General features: G+C 46.3%; 2 protein-coding genes across 2 annotated transcripts in view; one reads left to right on the plus strand and one right to left on the minus strand.

Annotated features, from left to right (window-relative positions):
* The window catches only part of EIF4G1 (eukaryotic translation initiation factor 4 gamma 1), a 189,446-nt gene that overhangs the window by 122,947 nt on the left and 44,022 nt on the right, over positions 1 to 22,477 (minus strand). The window contains 2 exon segments of the mRNA XM_032225132.1: positions 13,910 to 14,009; positions 17,913 to 18,086. Coding sequence (XP_032081023.1) covers positions 13,910 to 14,009; positions 17,913 to 18,086 — 274 coding nt within the window.
* Positions 119 to 422, plus strand: LOC116513861 (40S ribosomal protein S27-like). The gene has a single exon (XM_032225130.1). It carries the CDS (start codon positions 147 to 149, stop codon positions 396 to 398), a length of 252 nt encoding a protein of 83 aa, XP_032081021.1. The 5' UTR covers positions 119 to 146; the 3' UTR covers positions 399 to 422.

Below are 22,477 nucleotides of genomic sequence, written 5' to 3' on the forward strand. Positions count from 1 at the left end.
TTATTCAGGGAATCTGGTTTCCCAGATTGTCTTTGCTTGTCAGGTGATCACAGGACTAAGGGACATTGCGTCTGTCATAAATGTAAGTCAGTGGCTCCCTCCTTCCGGTTGGCCTCCTTCTCGTCCGCAGCTGCCTCCATGCCAAGATGCCACTCATAAAGGACCTCCTGCACCCCTCCCCCAAGGAGAAGCGGAAGCACAAGAAGAAGCACCTGGTGCGGAGCCCCAACTCCTACTTCATGGACCTCAAGTGCCCGGGTTGCTACAAAATCACCACGGTTTTCAGTCACGCCCAGACAGTCGCGTTGTGCATCAGCTGCTTGACTGCGCTGTGCCAGCCCACTGGTGGAAAGGCAAGGTTGACAGAAGGATGTTCTTTCCGGCAGAAGCAACATTAAACAGTGGACACTTGGCACCGGATGGGTTTGGGACTATGGGAACAGTTGTTGGCTACCACCCCGGGTGTTTCTCTGGAGCAACGATGGAAGTATATTATGCAACGGAGTTGTAAGGAGGGATGTGTAGTTACTTTTGAGGGCTTGAGTTGCTACCAACGGTGGCTGTGGGATGAGGGTGGACACACACACACACACCCCAGTGGTGGGATCCAAATAATTTAACAACCAGTTCTCTGCCCTAATGATTTCTTCCAACAACCAGTTCACCAAACTGCTCAGAAAGTTTACAACCGGTTCTCCCGAAGTGGTGCGAACTGGCTGAATCCCACCACTGACACACCCCTTCCCCTTTGTGGCTCTGGCACTGTCCTTGTAGCATTACCCATTTCATTCAATAAACTTTGGATATAAGGACAAAAAATAAAAATAAAAAAATAAATGTAAATCAGTGGTCAAGCAATCCAATGTAGGCTGAACTAGCATCTCTAAAGTGTTCAAACTTTGTATAGGTGGTCGAGTTACGACCACGTGTGAGCCTGAAATATATGTTGCTAGCTGAAATGTTTGTTAAGTGAGCTTTGCCCCATTTTACAACTTTTCTTGCCACAGTTGTTACGTGAATCATTCCATTTGTTAATTTGCTAACATGTGAATCTGGATTTCCCATGGATTTTGCTTGTCAGGAGGTCTCAAAAGTCACGTGATCACGTGACCCTGGGGCATCATAAATATGAGTCAGTTCCCAAATATCCAAATTTTTTGATCATGTGACTCCAGGGACGCTGTAATGGTCATAAGTGTGAAAATGAGCATTGGTCCTACCTGAACGCTGTTTCTCCTCAAACAGGGAGAAAGAAGTAGTCACGTCACTTTTCCAGCGCCGTTGTAACTTTGAATGGTCACTGCATGACCTGTTGTAAGTCAAGGATTACCTGTACACACCTGTACGGTGCAAAACCTCTCATGTAACCCGCAGGTAATCCTCGACTTACAACTACAATTGGAGCCCAGAATTACTATTGCTAAAGGAAGCTGATTGTTGAACCACATCGGATTTTACAACCTTCTAACCATGCTTGTTAAGCAAATTTCTGTAGATGCTACATGAATCGTGCAGTTGTTCAGCAAAGCTGGTTATAATTGTTGGAAGTTGGCTGGGAAGGTTACCCATTATAGTCACATGACCCCTGGATGCCGCAATAATTGAAAATATGTTTCCGCAAAAATAAGACTGGGTCCTATATTAATTTTTGCTCCAAAAGACGTGTAAGGGCTTATTTTCCCAATTAGGTCTTATTTTCAGGGAAATATGGTATTAAAGGCATCCGTGCAGCTGACAATAGTATCTGGGGTTTATTTTGGGGGTAGGACTTATAATTCAAGTATCCTAAAAAAAAATCGTGCGAGGGCTTACTTTTCCGATTGGATCTTACTTTCGGGAAAACAGGACTAACACCTGGATTTTTATCAGGTGATTGTTAGGAGGCTGCAACAGTCATTAAGTGGGAAGACTGTCCACAAGTAGCTTTTTTGCAGTCCTGTTTAACCGTCACTAAATCAATTTTGTAACTGTAAGACAAACCACTGTTTGTTCGGCCTCCCAGACAAAGAGAAAGCAGTTCACTTCCCGAGTCTCTCAAAAATTGCTTTTCTTTCGGTGGCGAAAAGTTTCTCTCCCCGTTGCTAAACTTCACATGATCTTAGGCAAGCATGCCAAAATCATGCATGACTTTGCAGTGAGAACTAAGGGCATCATCTTTCGGCTATTTTGAAACAAATGGGTCAAATATACCGCTGCAGCATGATGCAAAATTATCCCTGCGATCATCCCTGGATAAGTCGACAACTGTTGCCCTATACACATACACACTAGATAACTCTTCCTCAATTTATAAATTATAAATTGTGCTTATAAATTATGGAAGTTCCTCACAAGAGGTGGGAGAACATGTACATCTGTGGCATCAGCCAGGAATGTCAAAAAACTGACACAACAAGCACAAACAATGAATGTCTCAGCTTGCTTCTGCCCTCCCCAAGCCACCCCACTTCACCACCCCTAATTTGAAGCTGCCACACCCTGTCCCTACACAGATCAAGGTATTCTTCACAGCACAGTTGTACGACGCTTATATTCGCAAACAGGTGTGTTGGAGATGGGGAGGAAGAATAAAGAACAGGTGGTCCTCAAACTCACAAGCACAATTGAGCCTAAACATTTCTGTTGCTAAGCGAGACACTTTTGGGGTGAATTTGCCCCATTTTTCTTGCCACCGTTAAGTGAATCGCCCTAGATGTTTAGTAAGTAACACAGTTGTTAAATGAGGCAGGCTTCCCCATTTACTTTGCTTGTCAGAAGGTCAGAAAAAGGGGACAGCGTGACCCCAGGACGCTGCAACTCTCATAAATACGAGACGATTGCCAAGCATCTGAATTTTAATCACGTGGCTATGGGGATGCTGCCATGGTAGTTAAGTGTGAGATACGGCTGTAAGTCACTTTTAAAAGGCTACGCTGTTGTAACTCTGAAGGGTCATTAAATGGATTTTTGTAACATGTGGGCTGCCTGGGTACAATGGCTATCAATTGGAAGGTTGTTTCAGAGAAGGCCCTGGGTCATCTGCTCAGCTCTGCAACCACCCAAATAAAGCAGAGTGGATCCTGTGGCTTTTCCAAAATGACAGATAAAGGAAAACCAATTCAGAAGCCAGGGTTAGTTCAGAATCAGAATAGAGCTGGAAGGGACCTGGGAGGTCTTCTAATCCAACGCTCTTATCAAGCAGCAGACCCTACCCCATTTCAGACAAATGGTTGTCCAATCTCTTCTTAAAAGCTTCCAGTGTTGGAGCATTCACAACTTCTGGAGGCAAGTACCGTATTTTTCAGAGTATAAGACGCACTGGAGGAAAAGATGCACCAAGATTTTGAAGAGGCAAATTTAAAAAAAAAAGTTTTTGCACTCTGCAGACCTCCCAAAAACTTTTTGTTTTTTGTCAAAAAAAAAAGGGCATGCATAGCCTTTAGGAGGCTTGTAGAGTGCTCCTGGGGGCTGGGGGTGGTGGCAAAAATAAGCAAAAAAGGCCCATTTTTTGCTCATTTTTGCCCTCCCCAGCCCTCAGGAGCACTCTGGAAGCCTCTTAAAGGCTATGCACGGCCATTTTTGCAAATGGGGTGGGGTTTTGGGAGGACAAAAATGCTGTATTCAGTGTATAAGATGACCCAAATTTCCCCCTCTTTTTTAAGGGGAAAAAGGTGCGTCTTATACTCTGAAAAATATGGTAGGTCCACTGGTTAATTGTCCTCACTGTTAGGAAGTTCCTCCTTAATTCCAAGTTGCTTCTCTCCTTGATTAGTTTCCATCCCTTGCTTCTTTTCCTGCCTTCAGGTGCTTTGGAGAATAAGTTGACCCCTTCTTCTATGAATGAATGAATGAATGAATGAATGAATGAATGAATGAATGAATGAATGAATGAATGAATGAATGCTACCACAAAACTGCATTCATGCTTTGACCACAGCTTGATCCCCCAAGAAGGTCATGAAATGAGGCAGGTGAGATGAAGCTTCTCAATGGAGGCATTAGGTGATCTTATGGCCTTATCGTACATGCCTAAATTCTCAGCAGCACATTTATCAGATTTGCCTTTATCAAGGCAGGCATCTTGAGATGCCACTTCCAGTGTTCAGCCTACAACACTCACAATTCCTTATCACCGGCCCCACGGACTAGAGCTGGTGAAGTCCAAAAAAAACAGTTAAGAAGCACCTGGCTGCCTATGCCAACCTGCCATCTTTCCGTGCATTTCTCTATAGGGAGGGCTGCCCGCTGAAGTTCATATAAATTTTCCCACCTTTCCCAAAAAATAAAATTTGGAAAGACAAGAGCAATGGCAGGACGGGGAAAATCATTTCATGTTGCCTTGTGACTATGGCAATAGAGAACTTGGATCGTTTATATCTGGATCTTCAGGAATTTGAAGTTAAGCCACTCTTTGATTTCACCTTAGAAAGCAGAAATATTAGAAGGTTGGGTTTTTGTAGAAGAAGGAAGGGAGGTGAGAGGAGGAGGAGGAGGAGGAGGAGGAGAAAAAGAAAAAGAAAAGGAGAAGGAGAAAAAGAGGAGGAGGAGGAAGGAAATGAGAAGAGGAGGAAGGAAATGAGAAGAGGAGGAGGGGAATGAGAAGAGGAGGAGGGGAAAGAGGAGGAGAAAAAGAAGATGAGGAGGAGGAGAAGAAGAAGAAGAAGAAGAAGAAGAAGGAGAAGGAGAAGAAGAAGAAGAAGAAGAAGAAGAAGAAGAAGAAGAAGAAGAAGAGAAGAAGAGAAGAAGAAGAAGAAGAAGGCACTGCATGAAAACCCTGGATAAGCTTTCTGGGCATCTCCCTTGTTGTTCAGAAGTTTGCCAACCGGTGCTCTGAGCATTACCGCAATTCCTCAGCCACAACGCAATCCCTGGAAAAAAGAGAGATTATGGGGGGGGGGGGGATTCCTCCAAGCTGCTGCACTGACTGGTTGAGCCTGTTTCGAGCACATGGAGGCAGCAACCCAGGCTCTGCTGAGTCATCTGGCCTAATAAACGTTATGGGTGGGGAGGGAGTGCGGTAGCACATACTGGTGACAGCCATCTCAGATGCTGCTGCAGCTCAGCCAGCCGTCGGGGCCACCTTGGCTGCCATTGTGGGGGATGAGCTTTGCCAACCTATGCCTGTCCTTTAAGGGAGGGGGCCCCCAATCCCTGGGATGTGGCCCACTAACAGGTTGCGTTCTTTTCAAAACCGGGCCTTGGGAGAGGTGGGCAAGAAGTGCGCATGTGAAGCTCCATGCATGCAGGTCAGTGGTGGGATTCAGCCGGTTCGCACCGATTCGAGAGAACCGGTTGTTAACTTTCTAAGCAGTTGGGAGAACCAGTTGTTGGAAGAAATCTTATTGTATTTTTTCCCCACTTTACAGGGCTAATCCTGTAAGGAAGGCAGGAAGGAAACATTCTGGTGTTGTTTCTAGCCTCATCTTTATTTCCCTGCTTACAGAAACTGCCTCTCCGGTTCACCCTTGTTACATTGTAACAGCTAATGCAAAGCACCCATCGACCTGAGTGACGTTGAGTTGTCCACGCCCACCCAGTCACATGATCACCAAGCCACGCCTATCCAGCTGGTCATTAGGACAGAGAACCTGGTTGTTAAATTATTTGAATCCCACCACTGATGCAAGTGGAGGACACTTGCACACGTGTGTGAAGCCCACTTCGCATGCAAGCACAAGTGCCGTTCGCTCGTACAAGGGGAGCTTTGTGCACGAACGCAAGCACTTTCCGCTTGCTGGCGAAGCTCCATTCCCACGAGCGGAGGGTGCACACACACACACACACACACATACACACTCGCACAAAAGGAGTTGCATGAGCTTGTGACTTACGACCCATCCACCCCCGTGCCAGGTCACCAAGCTGGAAATGTTGGAGACCACTGCTTTAAAGAGTTGGATGGAGATGAGAAGAGTCCACCAAATTCACCTTCTCCTGCCAACTCGGTCCTAACCGGGATTGCCATCCCAACCTTCTTGCTCTGACCATCTAAAAAAGAGACCTAGGGACCATCTCAGGGTTCAAAAAAGAAAAGAAAACACTCTCCAACCCTGCCAGTCTCGTTATGAAAGATCCCACTGCTCGTTAAGTCCAAGGCCAGAGTCAAGCAATACGGCACTCTTGCTGGCAATACAGCAAAGGGCCAAACATAGCTACCTTTCGGCAAGGGGTGAAAACTGATGGTTCCCCCCCCCCCCACTGTTGGATTAGTAAATAAACAGGGATCTGCAGAAATGTGGGTGGGACAAGGGCCTCTTCGGCTCACATTTCTGAGCCTGCAGGAGCTTGCTGGGCCAGCTCCAGGCTAAATATAGGAAGAGCTGTCAGGGAGCATGTGAGCATCATGTGGGGAGAAGAATCTGAACGGCAAACAAGTCAGGAACCAAGGAGTATCGGAGGAATTATCAGGGGCAGGTGAGGAACAGTCAGAGTTCAAAGTGCAACCATTCTCAATATGCCAGTTCCTGTTCCATGAATGTGGGGGTGTTCACTGACCCTCAAACGGCTCCTAAAAAGAGATTGAAGGTGCAACTGGATCAGGAGTTGCCCATAATCCCACGTTTGGGTTCTCGGCTACTGTAACTCGGACAAGTAAGCCGGGGCTAAAGTCTGCCCAACAGCTCCTGGTCGGTCGGTTAAACATTAAACTAGTCCCACCAGAAAGGAAGGGGCAGAAGAAGGCCCCTGGAACAGGACGACGGAGTTTTCCAGCTTTTCTGAATAAATGTGATCCAGGAAAGATTCTCCCTGCGAACACATTTGGGAAGGGAGACTGAAAAAGGGGCCAGAAATATACAAGCTAAGAGCAGAGAAAGGACGTACAGCTAGTCCTCGACGTATGACAATTGAGCCCAAAATTCCCATTGTTAAACGAGACATTTGTTAAGTGAGTTTTGCCCCGTTTTACGATCTTTTTTTGCCACCGCTGTTAAGGGAATCATTGCAGTTGGTAAGTTAGTAACCGATGGTTAAGTGAATCTGGCTTCCCCCATTGAGTTTGCTTGCGAGGCCTCAAAAACTAATCACAGGACATTAGGACACAGCGGTGGTCATAAATATGAGCCAGTTGCCAAGAATGCTTGGCTCCATGATCATGGGGGTGCCACAAAGGTCGTAACTGTGAAAAATGGCCATAAGTCACTGTTTTCAGTGCCATTGTTAACTTTGAATGGTCACTAAATGGAACTGTTGTGTGTCACGGGCTACACTGTATGTTGACGGAAGTGGTGTGGGATTTGCATTTCCTTCCCTGGGAATCTCTTGCAAAACCTCCCAGCGACCGATCTGACCGCCTACCAAGTCAAACCATTCTACCGATATTCCAAATTAGGTCTGGTTTTAAGAAACGTCCTCGAGAGATCCACTTTTCAAAGGTGCCAACGAAGAGGCCAGCCTTGGGACCTTTCCAGAAATCTCCCTCTGTTAATATTTGAGAAAACGCTGGTCCAGAAAGGCTCTGGAAACAAGCTGTGACAGGATGGAAGGTTAAGCAGGAGGAGAAAAAAAAAAGTTGCCGAATCAATTAAAGGAATCTTGACATTTTACAACAGGGATGGTGTTCTGACCCAGGCTTCCTTAGAAAGCCAGAAGCAAAGTCTTGATCCCTGCAAAACCTCTTTTATTTACACGACTGTGAATTCCTTTCATGCACACTCAGCAAGGCTTAGTCAACAGTCTTTCCGAGGAATGTTTATCCACACGGACCTTATCTCATTTGGAGCGCTGCCAGATAACTAGTTTCCCAACCCAGGGCAAGGCAAAACTTGGCACAGAGTCTCTTAAAGTCACACACAGAACTTTCCACTCTTGAACCGACCGAAGGAACGAATTGTTTCCTGCAAAAGCCCACTCCCCCTTCGCTCCACTTTTGTTTCCTATGGGAGGGGCCAATCACCTCCAAGGTGTGGCTTTACTCTTAAATCAACCCTGCTTTCTTAGTTGTTCTTGTCTTCTCTGCTCACGCGCACACTGGGAACAGGCTCCAGCTGTTCTTCTGCTGTCTAGCTCCCTCTTTTGAGCCCCTGTCCGAGCTTTACTCAAGCCTCAGGACTGGCCCATGTTCCTCCCCAACCTCCTCACTGTCTGACTCTGCTGCCAGCTCCCCTAGCTGCCGGTGGGGCAGCGAACGAAAAAGAGCAGAACTGATGGAACAACTGGACGAACTAAATTAGCGGATTGTAGCTCAACACTTCTCAGAATTCCACCATTCCATAAGAATGCAGGTATTCAGGTAGTCCTCGAATTATAACCATTCATTTAGTGAGCATTCGAAATTACAATGCTGCTGAAAAAAGTGACTTATGACTGGTTTCCATACTTGTGATTGCTGCAGCGTCTCCATAGTCGTGCGATCAAAATCTGGGGGCTTGGCGACTGGCATGCATTTAAATCAGTTGCACTGTTCCGGCGGTTATGGGAACAACAAGCAAAGTCAATGGAATATAGAATATAGAATAACAAGAGCTGGAAAGGACCTTGGAGGTCTTCTAGTCCAATCCCCTACTCAGGCAGCAAATGCCATGCTATTTCAGACTTTCAGGTTGTCCAATCTCTTCTTAAAAACCTCCAGTGTTGGAGCACCCACAACTTCTGGAGGCAAGTCATTCCCCTGATTAATTGTTCTAATGTTAAGGAAATTTCTAGGTTGCTTCTCTCCTTGATTAGTTTCCACCCATTGCTTCTTGTCCTGCCTTCAAGTGCCTTGGAGAATAGCTTGACTCCCTCTTCTTTGTGGCAGCCCCTGAGATATCGGAAGACTGCTATCACGTCTCAGATTCAGATTCAGAAGTTTATTTGTATGCCGCCCTTTTCCCTGGGGGGACTCAGGGCGGCTCACATCCGAAAGGGAAAAGGGAAACAGACTTTTACATATACGACAACACATAATTAAAAGAAAACACAACATTCATACCATTCGGGAGGGTGCAATCTTAGCCCCAGGCCTGGCGGGATAGCCAGATTCTAATGGCTGTGCGGAAGGTCTGGAGAGTGGTGAGGGTGCGAATCTCCACGGGGAGATCGTTCCATAGGGTCGGAGCTGCCACCGAGAAGGCCCTCCTCCGTGTGGTCGCCAGTCGGCATTGACCCGCAGATGGAACAGTCTCCCCTGTTCCTTCTTTTCATTCAACTAGACATACGTCCCAAAGGTGCCTTTTCAGGAGGCAACTGGACTTCCTTGTTTTTTCTTTGAAGACATTTTGCTTCTCATCCAAAAAGCTTCATCATCTCTGACAGGATAAGTGGGGAATGGTCAGAGCTGAGGAAGCCTCTTGGATGAGAAACGAAATGTCTTCAAAAGAAAAAACAAGAAAGTCCAGTTGCCTCCTGGAAAGACACGTTTGGGACAACCATGACCCGGATGACTAAGAATCTCTACAGACTTTTAGATTAAGGTAACGGTAAAGATTCCCCTCGCACATCTGTGCTAGTTGTTCCCGACTCTAGGAGGCGGTGCGCATCTCGGTTTCAAAGCCGAAGAGCCAGCGCTGTTCGAAGACGTCTCCGTGGTCATGTGGCCGGCATGACTCAACGGCGAAGGCGCACGGAACGCTGTTACCTTCCCACCAAAGGTGGTACCTATTTTTTCACTTGCATTTTTGCATGCTTTCAAACTGCTAGATCGGCAGAAGCTGGGAGTTCATTCCGTTACACAGTGCTAGGGATTCAAACCGCCGACCTTTCTGATCGACAAGCTCAGCGTCTTAGGCACTGAGCCACTGAGCCACCGCCGTTCCTTGACTTTTAGACTAGACATACCTCATTTCTACCCTTGTCCTTCCTATGGTTTAGCCTCTCATCATCTTTGGTGCCCTTCTTTGCACTCTTTCTAGAGTCTCAACGTCTGTTTTTACCTCCTGGAGAAGCCGGAGTCACTTAACAACCATGTTACAAACCCATGTTCACTTAACAACTGCAGCAAAAATGGCCGTAAAACGGTGCAAAATTAACAAATGTTTCACTTGGCCACAGAAATATTGGGCTCAACCATGGTCGCAACCTATACTTATGTGTCAGGAGCAAGGCTGAGCTGCAAGCCAATTTTCCATGATGAAGGTAACCTGACATGCCATATTTCCATGATTGGCATTCAGCCCAATGACTCACCTACCGTTTGGTAGATAAGAGCCCAGGTTCACACATTTGCCAGCTCAGCAAACCCTCAACCTTCTCCCTTTATGTTCCCTAGTTGCAAAGACTTTCCCTTTCCCTCCTAACCTCTCTCTTTACTTCCTGCTTAGTGCAACTTTTGTTTCCTGGTGAAAAGGTCGCAAAAGGGCATCACGAGACTCCTCCACCCCCCAACCTGGGGACAGGCAACCGTCATAAATACATGCCAATTGGTCAAGTGTCCAAATTTTGAATCACGTGACATGGGGATGCTACAAGTGTCATAAATATGAAAATGGTCAAAAGTTAGGGCCATTGTAACTTTTGAACGCTCACTCAACAAACGACTGTTAAGTCAAGGATTATCTGTAAGTGATCAGCATGCACCACTATTCTATTTTTATGGTGTTGGATTGAAAATGAAGGAAATAAGAACTTGGGGTTTGTTTGTTTTTTGGCATTTCCAATATTCTCAAAAGCAGGATTCAAACTCAGCACTTTTTTTTAGCCGAGAACAGTTATATAGTTCCATCTTTCTCCCAGAATGCTTTTCTCAGCCCCTACATTTTCCATCGCCTCCAGGAAATGGAATAAAATCTTATTTCTTTGCAAATTATCGGTATACGGGGGTACCTTGGTACTCAACTGCTCTGAAACTCATCAAATTTGGTATAAAAGAAAGATAGAACATACAGTATCTTTATTGTCACTTTGCAACAGTAAATCAACATATTTTGATGCAAAAATTGCGTCCCACTACTCATCACTTAGAGGGACGCGATGGCTCAGTGGCTAAGACGTTGAGCTTGTTGATTAGAAAGGTCAACAGTTTGGCAGTTCGAATCCCTAGCGCCGCGTAACGGAGTGAGCTCCCATTACTTATCCCAGCTTCTGCCAACCTAGCAATTCAAAAGCATGTAAAAATGCAAGTAGGAAAATAGGGACCACCTTTGGTGGGAAGGAAACAACGTTCTGTGAGCCTTCGACATTTAGTCCTGCCAGCCACATGACCACGGAGACATCTTCGGACAGGGCTGGCTCTTTGGCTTTGAAACGGAGTTGAGCACCGCCCCCTAGAGTCAGGAACGACAAGCACATCTGCGCAAGGGAAACCTTTACCATTACTCATCATTTGTTTGGTTCTCGACACACAAGCTGGAATCTATCATTGTCAATTGTCTTGTGACTCACTACATTATTCCTTGAGGGGGGAAATTGGTACTCATTCTGCCTCCAGGAACCAATTAATGATGAATACCGAGATCGGAAGTTACTACAGCAAAAAGAAAGTTACAACTGCAAAAAGGAACTTACGACTGTTTCTGTTTTTCTCACAACCGTTGCAGCTTCCTCGTGGTCACGTGATCAAAATTCAGCCGCTTGGTGACTGACTCACACCTCTGGATAGCTGTTAATATCTCTGGGGTTGGGTGATCACCTTTTGCGACCTTCTGACACGCAAAGTCAGCAGGGAAGGCAAACTCACTTAACAACTGTGTTACTAACTTACCAAACGCAGGGATTCACTGGAATGGATTGTGGCAAGAAAGAAAATGGGGCAAAACTCACTTAACGACCATCTTGCTCGGCAACAGAAATTTTAGGCTCAACGGTGGCCACAGGCCGAGGACAACGATACAGGATGTTTGGCTGAAACGCAAAACTGAGGGTGGGGGGTGGGGGTGGGAGGGTGGACAGCCACTCCAGAAAAAGGCAAAAATGAACCACCACTATAATGCACATGGTATCCCGACATCAAATCCGATGAAAAAGGCCATTTTTGATGAGTTTTTTTTTAAAAAAATCAGGTTTGTATCAGGTTTGATAAAAAGGAATTCATTATCTACAATTCCTTATCCACAGGTTCCCCCTAACTGAATCTCAATTTTTATTTTCTCTTCAAACCAATCTTTTCTCCTATCCAGAAATTGTCCTCTGACCATGCCAGGTTTTTCTGGCCATGATCTCTGTGTATCTTCCCAAGTATTATCCTTCATCGTTTCGCCCCAGAACAAAATAAAACAATATTCCTACCTTATCAGAGCAAAGCCCCTATATTCAAGGATAATATTGCAAAGGCTAAAAGATACAGCAGATGGAGCTGGAAAAGTGAGAATTACAGAAGGACTGAACAGACGCCATCGTGAAGCAGCTAATTTCATTAGTGGGCCAAGAACTCCTCACTCGATGTTTCGTTAACGTTTCTCAATTCTGTCTCCGAGCCAGATAAATACCCATATGCAGGTAGTTCTTGACTTAACAACGCTTGTTTAGTGACTGTGAAGATACAACGGCACGAAAAAAAAGGGTCTTATGACTGCTTTTCAGAGTTACTACTGCTGCAGCGTCCCCATGGTCATGTGATTAAAATTCAGATGCTTAGCATCTGGTTCATATTTATGACTGTTGCAGACGGTTCCCAGGATGATGTGATCTCCTTTTTGCGAAAAGCCAAGTCAATGGGGAAGCCAGATTCACTTAACAACCAGGCTTCTTAACAACTACAGTGATTTACCATATTTTTCGGAGTATAAGACGCATCTTTTTCCCTCAAAAAAGAGGCTGAAAATCTGGGTGCGTCTTATACACCGAATACAGCATTTTATGCCTCCCGAAACCCCGCCCTCTTCACCAAAATGGCCATGCATAGCTTTTAGGAGGCTTTCAGAGAGCTCCTGGGGGCTGGGGAGGGCAGAAATGAGTGAAAAAGAGGGTGTTTTTTGTTCAAATTTGCCCCCCCAGCCCCCAGCAGTACTCTATAAGCCTCCTAAAGGCTATGCATGCAATTATTTTGATGAAAAATGGGCCCGTTTTTGCAAAAAAACGGGCCATTTTTTGCTCATTTGGGGGGCACCGCCCCACAGAAGCACTCTGCAAGCCCCCTAAAGGCTTTTCATTCCCATTGGGGGGGGGGAGAAATGGGCCATTTTTGGGAGGTTTGCAGAGTGCAAAAACTTCTTTTTTTAATTTGCCTCTTCAAAACCTTGGTGCGTTCTTATACTCCGAAAAATACGATACTTAACTACTGTGGCAAGAAAAGTCGTGACAAAACGCACTTAACAAAATATCTCACTGAGCAACATAAATTTTGGACCCAGTTGTGGTCGCAAGTCGAGAGTTACCTATACAGGTCCTGGGCTTACAACCATTTGTTTAGTGATGTTACAATGGAAGAAACGTGACTTTGTATTGGTTTTTTCACACTTACAACCATTGCAGCAGCAATCCCATGGTCAGGTGATCAAAATTTGGCCACTTAGTGGCTGACTCATTTTTATGACGGTGGCAGCAACCCGGGGTCACATGATCCCGTTCTGAGGCCTTCTGACAAGCAAAGTCAATAGGGAAGCCACACTTACTTAGCCAAAGTGCTACTGCCGTGTTTCCCCGCAAATAAAACAGTGTCTTATTTTCTTTTGACCTCTGAAAAAAGCACTTGACCTTATTTTCGGGGAAGTCTTATTATTTTTGAGGTGCAGGAGGCGGCGAGAGTGGTCACCTCATGGCTGCTGCTGTGTTGCAATATTTTCGGATGAGGGCTCACTTTAGTGCATGCGCTCAAAAGCCCGATTGGGTTTATTATCCGGGGAGGGGTTATTTTCGGGAAACAGGGTAGCTTAACAACGGCAGTGATCCACTTCCCAACCGTAGAAAGAAAGATTGTAAGATTAGGCAAAACTCACTTAGCGACAGAAATTGTAGGGTCAATTGTGGTTGTAAGTCGAGGACTACCTTTTACCTTCAACCCCCCCACTGGAGAGGTTGGCCATCTTAGAGGTGAAAACCCAAGTAGCATCTGCAGGCATGCGTCTGGCGCACTTACCAAAAGTGCCAAATTCTGTAGGGTTGGCTCCGGGGTAAAAGCTGGGGGCGCCAGGTTGGACAGGATACTGCTGCGTCGGGACAACATATGTGTTACGACCCTAGAAGAGGAGAAATGGAGCAGGTGAACCTTCAAGACTGCATTCAGAAGACAACAAAGCAGGCACCGCTGAACTTAAGTCTCCAACTGTAGCAACATTAGGTCTGTAGGACTTCAACTCCCAGAATTCCCCGGCCAGGAAAGCTTCTGCAGCTCTGACAGGATGGTGGGGAATGGAAGGATTTATACTCCTTGCAGACAGCTGGTCATTTGCATCCTTTTTAGAGGGTCGTTGAGGCCACGTGGAGGCTTATCTGTGTCCTCAGGGTCACCTGAGTGGTGCAAATGGAGGTGGAGTTTTCTTGGAACTGTTGAAAGGACCGTGTTGTAGACTGGAGATAGATGATGTCTATCCTTTCCCCTCTATTGAGAGAGGGCTGTTCAATTTTGACATAGATGGACCCTTTGACCCCTCTTTCAAACCAGCAGTCCTGTCTATCCAAAATGTGGACTTTGCTGTCTTCAAAAGATGGCCTTTTGTCTTTTGAATGCAGATGGACTGCTGAACCTAATGATGGGTTTGTTCTCCTGCAAATGACCAGCTGTCTGCAAGAAGTATAATTCCTTACATTCCCCACCATCCAGTCAGAGTTGAAGAAGCTCCCTGGAGGAGATGCAAAATGTCTTCATAGAAAAACCAGAAAGTCCAGTGGCCTCTTTAAAAAAAAAGCACCTCTGGAACAACCGTGACCGGGATGACTGAGAATCTCCAGAGACATTCCACTCTGCTCCTTTGGCAGGGAGAACACAGGGGACAAAAGCAATGGTGGGATAAGTCTAAGTATAATCTTTATTGTCATTGTACTTAAATACAACGAAATTGGTTTTAACCTCACTGGTGCAAAATTATAGCAGAAACGAAAAAAGAAAGAAAAACTAGCGTGTGCATGGAGTGATTGTGGTTGTATTTAAAAGTCTCACAGTCCAAGGATAGAAACTATTTCTAAACCGATTTGTTCGGCTGGCTATACTTTGAGGTCTTCTGCCCGATGGTAGAAGTGCAAAGAGAGACTGACCAGGGTGTGAACCATCTCTGAGTATCTTCCTTACTCTGCTAAAGCAGCGAGATCTGGCAATGTCATCCAGTGGTGTCGGAGGGCAACCAATGGTTTCTTGTGCCGAATTGATCACTCTCTGTAGTGCCTTCCTGTCCGCAGCTGTTAAAATCAGCATACCATACTGTAACGCAATATGTGAGGACACTTTCTACGGTGGACCGATAGAAAGAGGTCATCAGCCGTTGTTCCACCTGATTTTTTCCGCAGGACTCTAAGGAAATGAAGTCTCTGTTGGGCCTTTCCAATCACCAAATCACCAATCAAATAATTTAACAATTGGTTCTCTGCCCTAATGACCAGCTGGGTAGGCGGGGATCAGTGGTCATGTGACTGGGTGGGCGTGGCCAACTCAACATCACTCAGGTCAATGGAGGCTTCCCCTTAGCTGTTACAAGGTAATAAGGGTTAACCGGAAAGGCAGTTTCTGCAAGCAGGGCAACAAAGATGAGCTAGAAACAACACCAGAATGTTTCTTTCCTGCCTTCCTTACAGGATGAGCCCTGTAAAGTGGAGGGAAAAAACAAAAGGAGATTTCTTCCAACAATCGGTTCTCCGAACTGCTTAGAAAGTTACCAACTGGTTCTCCCAAACAGTTGCGAACCGGCTGAATCCCACCACTGGACAAAAGGTAATGAACCCTGTGATTTAAGCATCTTTCTTCAATCCCTTCTCCCTGAAAAGAGAGCCGCACCTGAGACTCTCTACCTCTTGTACCGTATCTCATAAGATAATTATGAGGTTCTCCTGCGCGTCTCTGCCAGCATAAAATTTGACCTGCTAGACACACCTCTTGTGATGCTTAGGGTGAGGCCCTCGTAACTACGGGATAACGTGGCCTAGATTAAGAGTTTGGAAGAAGCGAAGAATAGCAGAAGAGGGAACCAGATGGCCTTGCAATGGAAGAGCTCAGGGTGGAGCTGATGGGAACATAGCAAGATTTCATTATAATTTTCACATGGACTAAAGTGTATGTATCATCAATATAAAGCAGGGGTGTCGAAACTTGGGAACTTTTAAGACCTGTGGACTTCAACTCCCAGAATTCCCCAGCCAGCATATATAGGTGGCCTCCATTTTCTAAAATTATGCTTTCCATTTACAGAGCCTGCGTGATTAAAAACATTGCCACTTTGTTTTAAGCTGGTCTAGATGTCACTTGTATTTATTAAGGGACTGAACCGCAATGTTGTGGCCCACCAACAGCCAACAGAGCTGGCAGCAAAGTCGGACAGTGAGGAAGTTGGGAAGGAGCATGGACCAGTCCTGGAGGCTGGGGAAGGCTCGGACGAGGGCTCTGTGTCGGAGGCAGAGATGGGGCCAAGGGCGTCTGGCAGTGATCATGTGCCTACAAAGCTAGACAGCAGTGAGACAGAGGAACAGCTGGAGCCTGTTCCCAGCGTGCACTTGTGCCGAGCTGCCAGAAGAAAAGAATAAGTCAGAAATCGGGGTCAACTTAGGAGTAAAGCCACAGGTGGATGGTGAATGGCCCCTCCCATAAGGAATAGAAGAGGCACGAAAGGGGTGTGGGCTTTTGCAGGAAACAATTCATTTGTTTGGTCGCTAGATTTGTTTCAGGAGTGTGAAGATCTGTCCGTGAATCTCAGAGACTCTGTGCCCAGTCTTTCCTTGCACAGCACCTCATTTGGGAAATATTTACCTGGCAGCTTTCCAAGATAGATAAGGTCTGTGGCCATAAATAATCCTTTGAAAGACTATTTGCCAGGCCTTTGCTGAATGTGAATGAGAGGAATTCACATTCGTTTAATAAAAAGGGGTTTGGTCGGGACCAGGACTCTGCCTCGTGCTTTTTGGGGAAGCCTAGGTTCAGAACACACAGGAACTGGCTGCAGTTGAATAGCCTGGGACAGAATCTTGAAGAGACAGAGCCCATGTAATTTCTTGACCTTCAAGAGCAATCAGAAACATGTTCAGGTGTGAACTATTGAGATTAGACAGTAGGTTTGCAAGAGTTCACTTAAGACTTCCTTGACAGGTCATTCCTCGGTCCTGGACAAGCTACGGAAATCAAGCCAAGCTCATTTCCTTTCAAATGGTGCCAAAATAGGTAATTTTTTCTTCCAACTGGCTTGGGACAGGTAAGAAAAGGAAGGTGGGAGGAGTCGCCCTTTGCTACCAACTCGGGGTGAGAGCTGTGAAATCCCGTAACGTCAAATAATCAGCTGACAAGCTGGGTTGCACAAGCAGCTCCGTTAAGTAGGGAGTCAAGTCCCGTCAGGTCACCCCAATCCCTGCTCTTTATTTCCTCGCCCCAAATGCTTTTTCTGTGGTCTCTGACTGAGGCCAGCAACACATTCCTACCTTAACAGATAACAGGTTAACAGAGTTGGAAGGGACCTTGTAGGTCATCTAGTCCAACCCCTCGCTCCAGCAGGAGGCCCCACACCATTTCTGACAGATGGCAGTCCAATCTCTTCTTGAAAGCCTCCAGTGGTGAAGCTCCCACAACCTCTGGAGGGAACTTCTGGTTCCATGGGTTGATTGTTCTCACTGTCAGAAAGTTCCTCCTCATTTCTAGGTTTGCTTACATCGACAATGTTGACAATTTTTTCCCGGTGTGTGTTTGTTTTACCAAATAAAAGCTATCTCCCCAGGCAAAAGACAACAAAGACTGTAGTGTTACAGGCAGCTGGAGCCACGACTGGGACGCTATCTGTTGACAGGCAGGAGGGCAGACCAGAAACTTACCCCTCCTCCTTCTTACACCAACCCCAGAGGGAAGGCGAGCTACACACCAGTTCCAGGAGACGCAGATCGCTTGGGAAAGCACCCACAAGCTCTCCGCCGCTCCACAATGAAGAAGGCCGCAGGCCCGGTCTAGCCCTCACCTGTCCAGGGATGTAGTAGGCACCTTGCGAAGCAGGATAGGAGATCTGTGAAGGGATCATCATGACCTGGGAAGCAGCTGGATAAACATGAGTGGGTGGGCCAGGCCGAGCCGACGTGTTACTCTGCACCCGGGAAGCACTGGTCGGTGGCTGGGCCCTGCTCTGGTAGAAATGCTTCAAGAGAGAAAGGAGAGAGGGACGTGCTTAGTTAGTAAGGCCAGGCCTGAGGTATCCCAGCTGCTTCCCCTACTCTAGCTAGCCCCACCGTAGGCCTCCTGAGACTGCGCGTGGCAGGAAATCTGCCCCGGGCCGCAATACAGGTAGCCCTCAATTTATGAACACCATCGAGCCCAACGTTTTATACGAGACATTCGTTGTTTTGCCCCATTTTTCACGATTCTTCTCGGCCAAGCGAAGCACCGCTGGGGTTCAGCGGATCGTTGACTTTGCTCATCCGAAGGTCGCAAAAGGGGACGAGGCAACCGTCATCAGTGCGGGTTAGTCGTCAAGCCCCCGGATGTAAATCACGCTGACCGTGGGGATGCTCGCTGCAGCGGTCGCTAAGTGCGAAAAACGACCGCACGTCGCTTTCTTTCCTCCCCCAGTACTGTGGATAACTTCAAAACAGTCATTCAATGAGCGGTTCTAAGTCGAGGACTACCTGTACAAGGACAGCCACTGCTGGGAGATTGTCTGAATTTTCAGGATGTACCAATTCGCTCCTGAATGGGTGAAAGCCGAGAAGGATGCAACAAAAGGCTTGGAGGAAAGGCCATCGGGGTTACGCTTTGCCCAAGTCTTCCGAGAGAAAGGGCCCCCGAGAACAAATTTTCTGTTGACATACTCTCTTTCCCCGAAAATAAGACCAGACCGGAAAATAAACCCTGGCATGATTTTTCAGGATGCTCGTAATATAAGCTCTACCCCAAAAACAAGCCCCCATTTAATATAATCAGCCAGATGGACGCAATTAGTACCATATTTCACCCAAAATAAGACCTAACCAGAAAATAAGCCCTTAATGCATCTTTTGAAGCAAAAATAATAATAATATAAGACCCGGTCTTATTTTTGAAGAAAGACGGTAGTCGTGAATAAGAGGCAGGGAAAGACAAGGGAGAGAGAGGGAAAATTAGCTTAGTTTAAGCTTAGTGGCTTCTCTCTGTGGACTCTCTATACTGGGCTGCATTTATATAGGTGCAGAAGTTCCCTTCCCCAAATGGACCGAGTTGTGTAAAGAAGGGGTGTCCGACCTTGGCAACTTGTAGACTTGTAGACGTCAACTCCCAGGATTATCCTGGCTGAAAAGCTCTGGGAGTTGAAGTCCACAAGTCTTATAAGTTGCCAAGTTTGGACACCTCTGATGTAAAATAAACCAGATTACCATGGGCGCATGGGGAAAATGCATACAAGTGGTACTCCTCCACTTATACCTATTCGTTTACTTAACCGTTGCATGGTTGAACTTACAATCGTTCAAATTTACAGCGGCACTGGAAAAAAAAAACGACTTTCTCACACTTACAGCTGTTGCGGCATCCCCATGGTCACCTGATCAAAATTCGGAGGCTTAGCAACTGACTTGTATTTATGACGGTTTGCAGCATCCAGAGGTGGTGGTGGTGGTGTGCGCGACCTTCTGACGAGCAATTTGCTGAACAGCAGTGCTACTGACTTAACGACTACAGTGACTCGCTTTAACAACCAGGGCAGGAAAGGTGGTAAAATGGGGCAAAGTTCACTCAACAGCTGTCTTGCTTAGCAACAGGAATGTTGGGCTCAGTGGTGGTCGTAACTCAAGGACTATCTGTCATGCCAATGTTCCTATTCTATAAAGATAGAATTATTTGCCCCTTTCCCCCTATTAGCCAAACGAAGGACCAGAAAATTACAAGTTATATTTAACGGAAGTTGATAACGATACTGTGTTTCCCCAAAAATAAGACAGGGTCTTATTTTCTTTTGACTCCTGAAATAAGCACTTGGGCCTTATTATTTTTGAGGTGCAGGAGGTAGCAAGCGTGGTCACCTCATGGCTGCTGCTGTGTTGCAATATTTTAGCATATGCGCTCAAAAGCCCAATTGGGCTTATTATCCAGGGAGGTCTTATTTTCAGGGAAACAGGGTAGGATATTAAAAACCCTAGAAACGTTTGCCACATTTCAGTCAGCTAGTCATGCAATCAATGTATAACACTTGAGAAATGTAGGGGCACATTGACATTAAATGCCCTGGGACATAACAAGTCGTTTTCTTTAACCTGGTGTCCTGAAAGCCATCCTTTCCCATTTGAATTAATTTTTAACATTGCTTTTCATCATCCTTCTCTCTGTTTAAATTTTAACTGCTCTATACTTTTATTTTTTTCACCTTAGTATTTTAATTGTATACCGCCCAGAGTTCCTCGGGTGAGGATGAGACGGGCCAGTCCCAAAATGTGATAAAATAAATTACGTTTCGAGAATTCCTGGTTAGCATGGGTTAATCTGTGAGTAGGGTTTGACGAGTTGGGGAAAAACCGTTGTAACGCAACACTTAGGGTGGGAGGAGAAAGGGGGGGGGGAGAAGAAGAGTGAAAAGACCAAACGAAATAGAGGGAAAGGATGCATTGAGAGAAGTCAGATGTATGTGGAAAGCAAAGGAAGGCCGTTATGAATCACGGGAATTCAGTGACCCATCCCACTTCTCCAGACGTTTATGTAACATGGGATTGGGTTAAAAAAAAACAAAAAACCCACATCACACTAAGACAGAGGTCCCCAAACTTGGCAACTTTTAAGACTTGTGGACTTCAACTCCCAGAATTCCTCAGCCAACCTTGGTAACTTTAAGGCTTGTGGACTTCAACTCCCAGAATTCCTCAGCCAATCGTGGCAACTTTAAGGCTTGTGGACTTCAACTCCCAGAATTCCTCAGCCAATCTTGGCAACTTTAAGGCTTGTGGACTTCAACTCCCAGAATTCCTCAGCCAATCTTGGCAACTTTAAGGCTTGTGGACTTCAACTCCCAGAATTCCTCAGCCAACCTTGGCAACTTTAAGGCTTGTGGACTTCAACTCCCAGAATTCTCCAACCAGCTGGAGAATTCTGGGAGTTGAAGTCCACAAGTCTTAAAATTGCCAAGTTTTGGGGACCTCTGTTCTAAGATCTCATGATCTCTACGGTCTAAATAACAGCTGTCTTTTTTTTTAACAGCACCAGAAACTACAATTACAGCACCAAAGGGGTGTGAAGGTACTTCCACTCACACTGGAGGTGGGGGCTCCTCCCACTCCAACCAGAGTAGGATTATAGAAAAGGGAATTTACCTGGAGAGACCTGAATCCGCCCTGTTAGCAAACACACAGACACACAAACACACACACACAGACACACACACACACACACGCAAGGAGAAAAGGGAGAAGAGAGAAAGAAGAGAGAGAAGTTACCTACAGCCAGACATGTTACCAGGCACCTGGGAAGACCCCCAACACTCAGCAAGAAAGCAACTGCAGCCATGGGGAACAGAAGCTGGAATGGGGTTGGGAAGGGGGTGGAGGGTGGGGAGAAGAGCAGGTCAATAGGACACACGGCTTGCACCCAAAAAAAGTGAATAGGAGTGGTGGGGGAAGCAGGGAATGCAGGCGGCAGAGATGGCATCGGCTTGTTCTGGTATCAATCCAGTTTGAATGTAGTTCTGGAAATCCCCCAAATTTTGAATCCCCCCCACCCCCAAACAGAGACCTGGATGGAGAGTAGGGCTGGTGGGCTGCATGCATTTAATACCAGAGTTGGAAGGGACCTTGGAGGACTTCTAGTCAAACACCCCCCCCCCTAAGCAGGAGATCCTCTTCAAGTGGGGGATCCTATACCAATAGCAATAGCAGTAGCAGTTAGACTTATATACCGTTTCATAGGGCTTTCAGCCCTCTCTAAGCGGTTTACAGAGTCAGCATATCGCCCCCACAGTCTGGGTCCTCATTTCACCCACCTCGGAAGGATGGAAGGCTGAGTCAACCCTGGGCCGGTGAGATTTGAACCGCTGAACTGCAGCTAACAGTCAGCTGAAGTGGCTGCAGTACTGCACTCTAACCACTGCGCCACCTCGGCTCCAAGTGGTTGTCTAGTCCAGTGTTTCTCAACCTTGGCAACTTGAAGATGTCTGGACTTCAACTCCCAGAATTCCCCAGCCAGCATTCGCTGGCTGGGGAATTCTGGGAGTTGAAGTCCAGACATCTTCAAGTTGCCAAGGTTGAGAAACACTGGTCTAGTCTCTTCTTAAAAGCCTCCAGTGATGGGAGCACCCACAACTTCGGGAGGCAAGTCATTTCACCAATAAATTGTTCTAACTGTCAGGAAATTTCTCCTTAGTTCTAGGTTGCTTCTCTCCATGATTAGTTTCCATCTATTGCTTCTTGTCCTGCCCTCAGGTGCTTGGGAGAATAGCTTGACTCCCTCTTCTTTGTGGCAACCCCTGAGATATTGGAAGGCTGCTATCATGTCTCCCCTGGTCCTTCTTTTCATTAGACATCCCCAGTTCCTGCAACCGTTTCTCATATGTTTTAGCTTCCAGTCCCCTAATCC

The sequence above is a fragment of the Thamnophis elegans genome, chromosome 10 (genome assembly GCF_009769535.1).
Source record: "Thamnophis elegans isolate rThaEle1 chromosome 10, rThaEle1.pri, whole genome shotgun sequence".
NCBI classification, from domain to species: domain Eukaryota; kingdom Metazoa; phylum Chordata; class Lepidosauria; order Squamata; family Colubridae; genus Thamnophis; species Thamnophis elegans.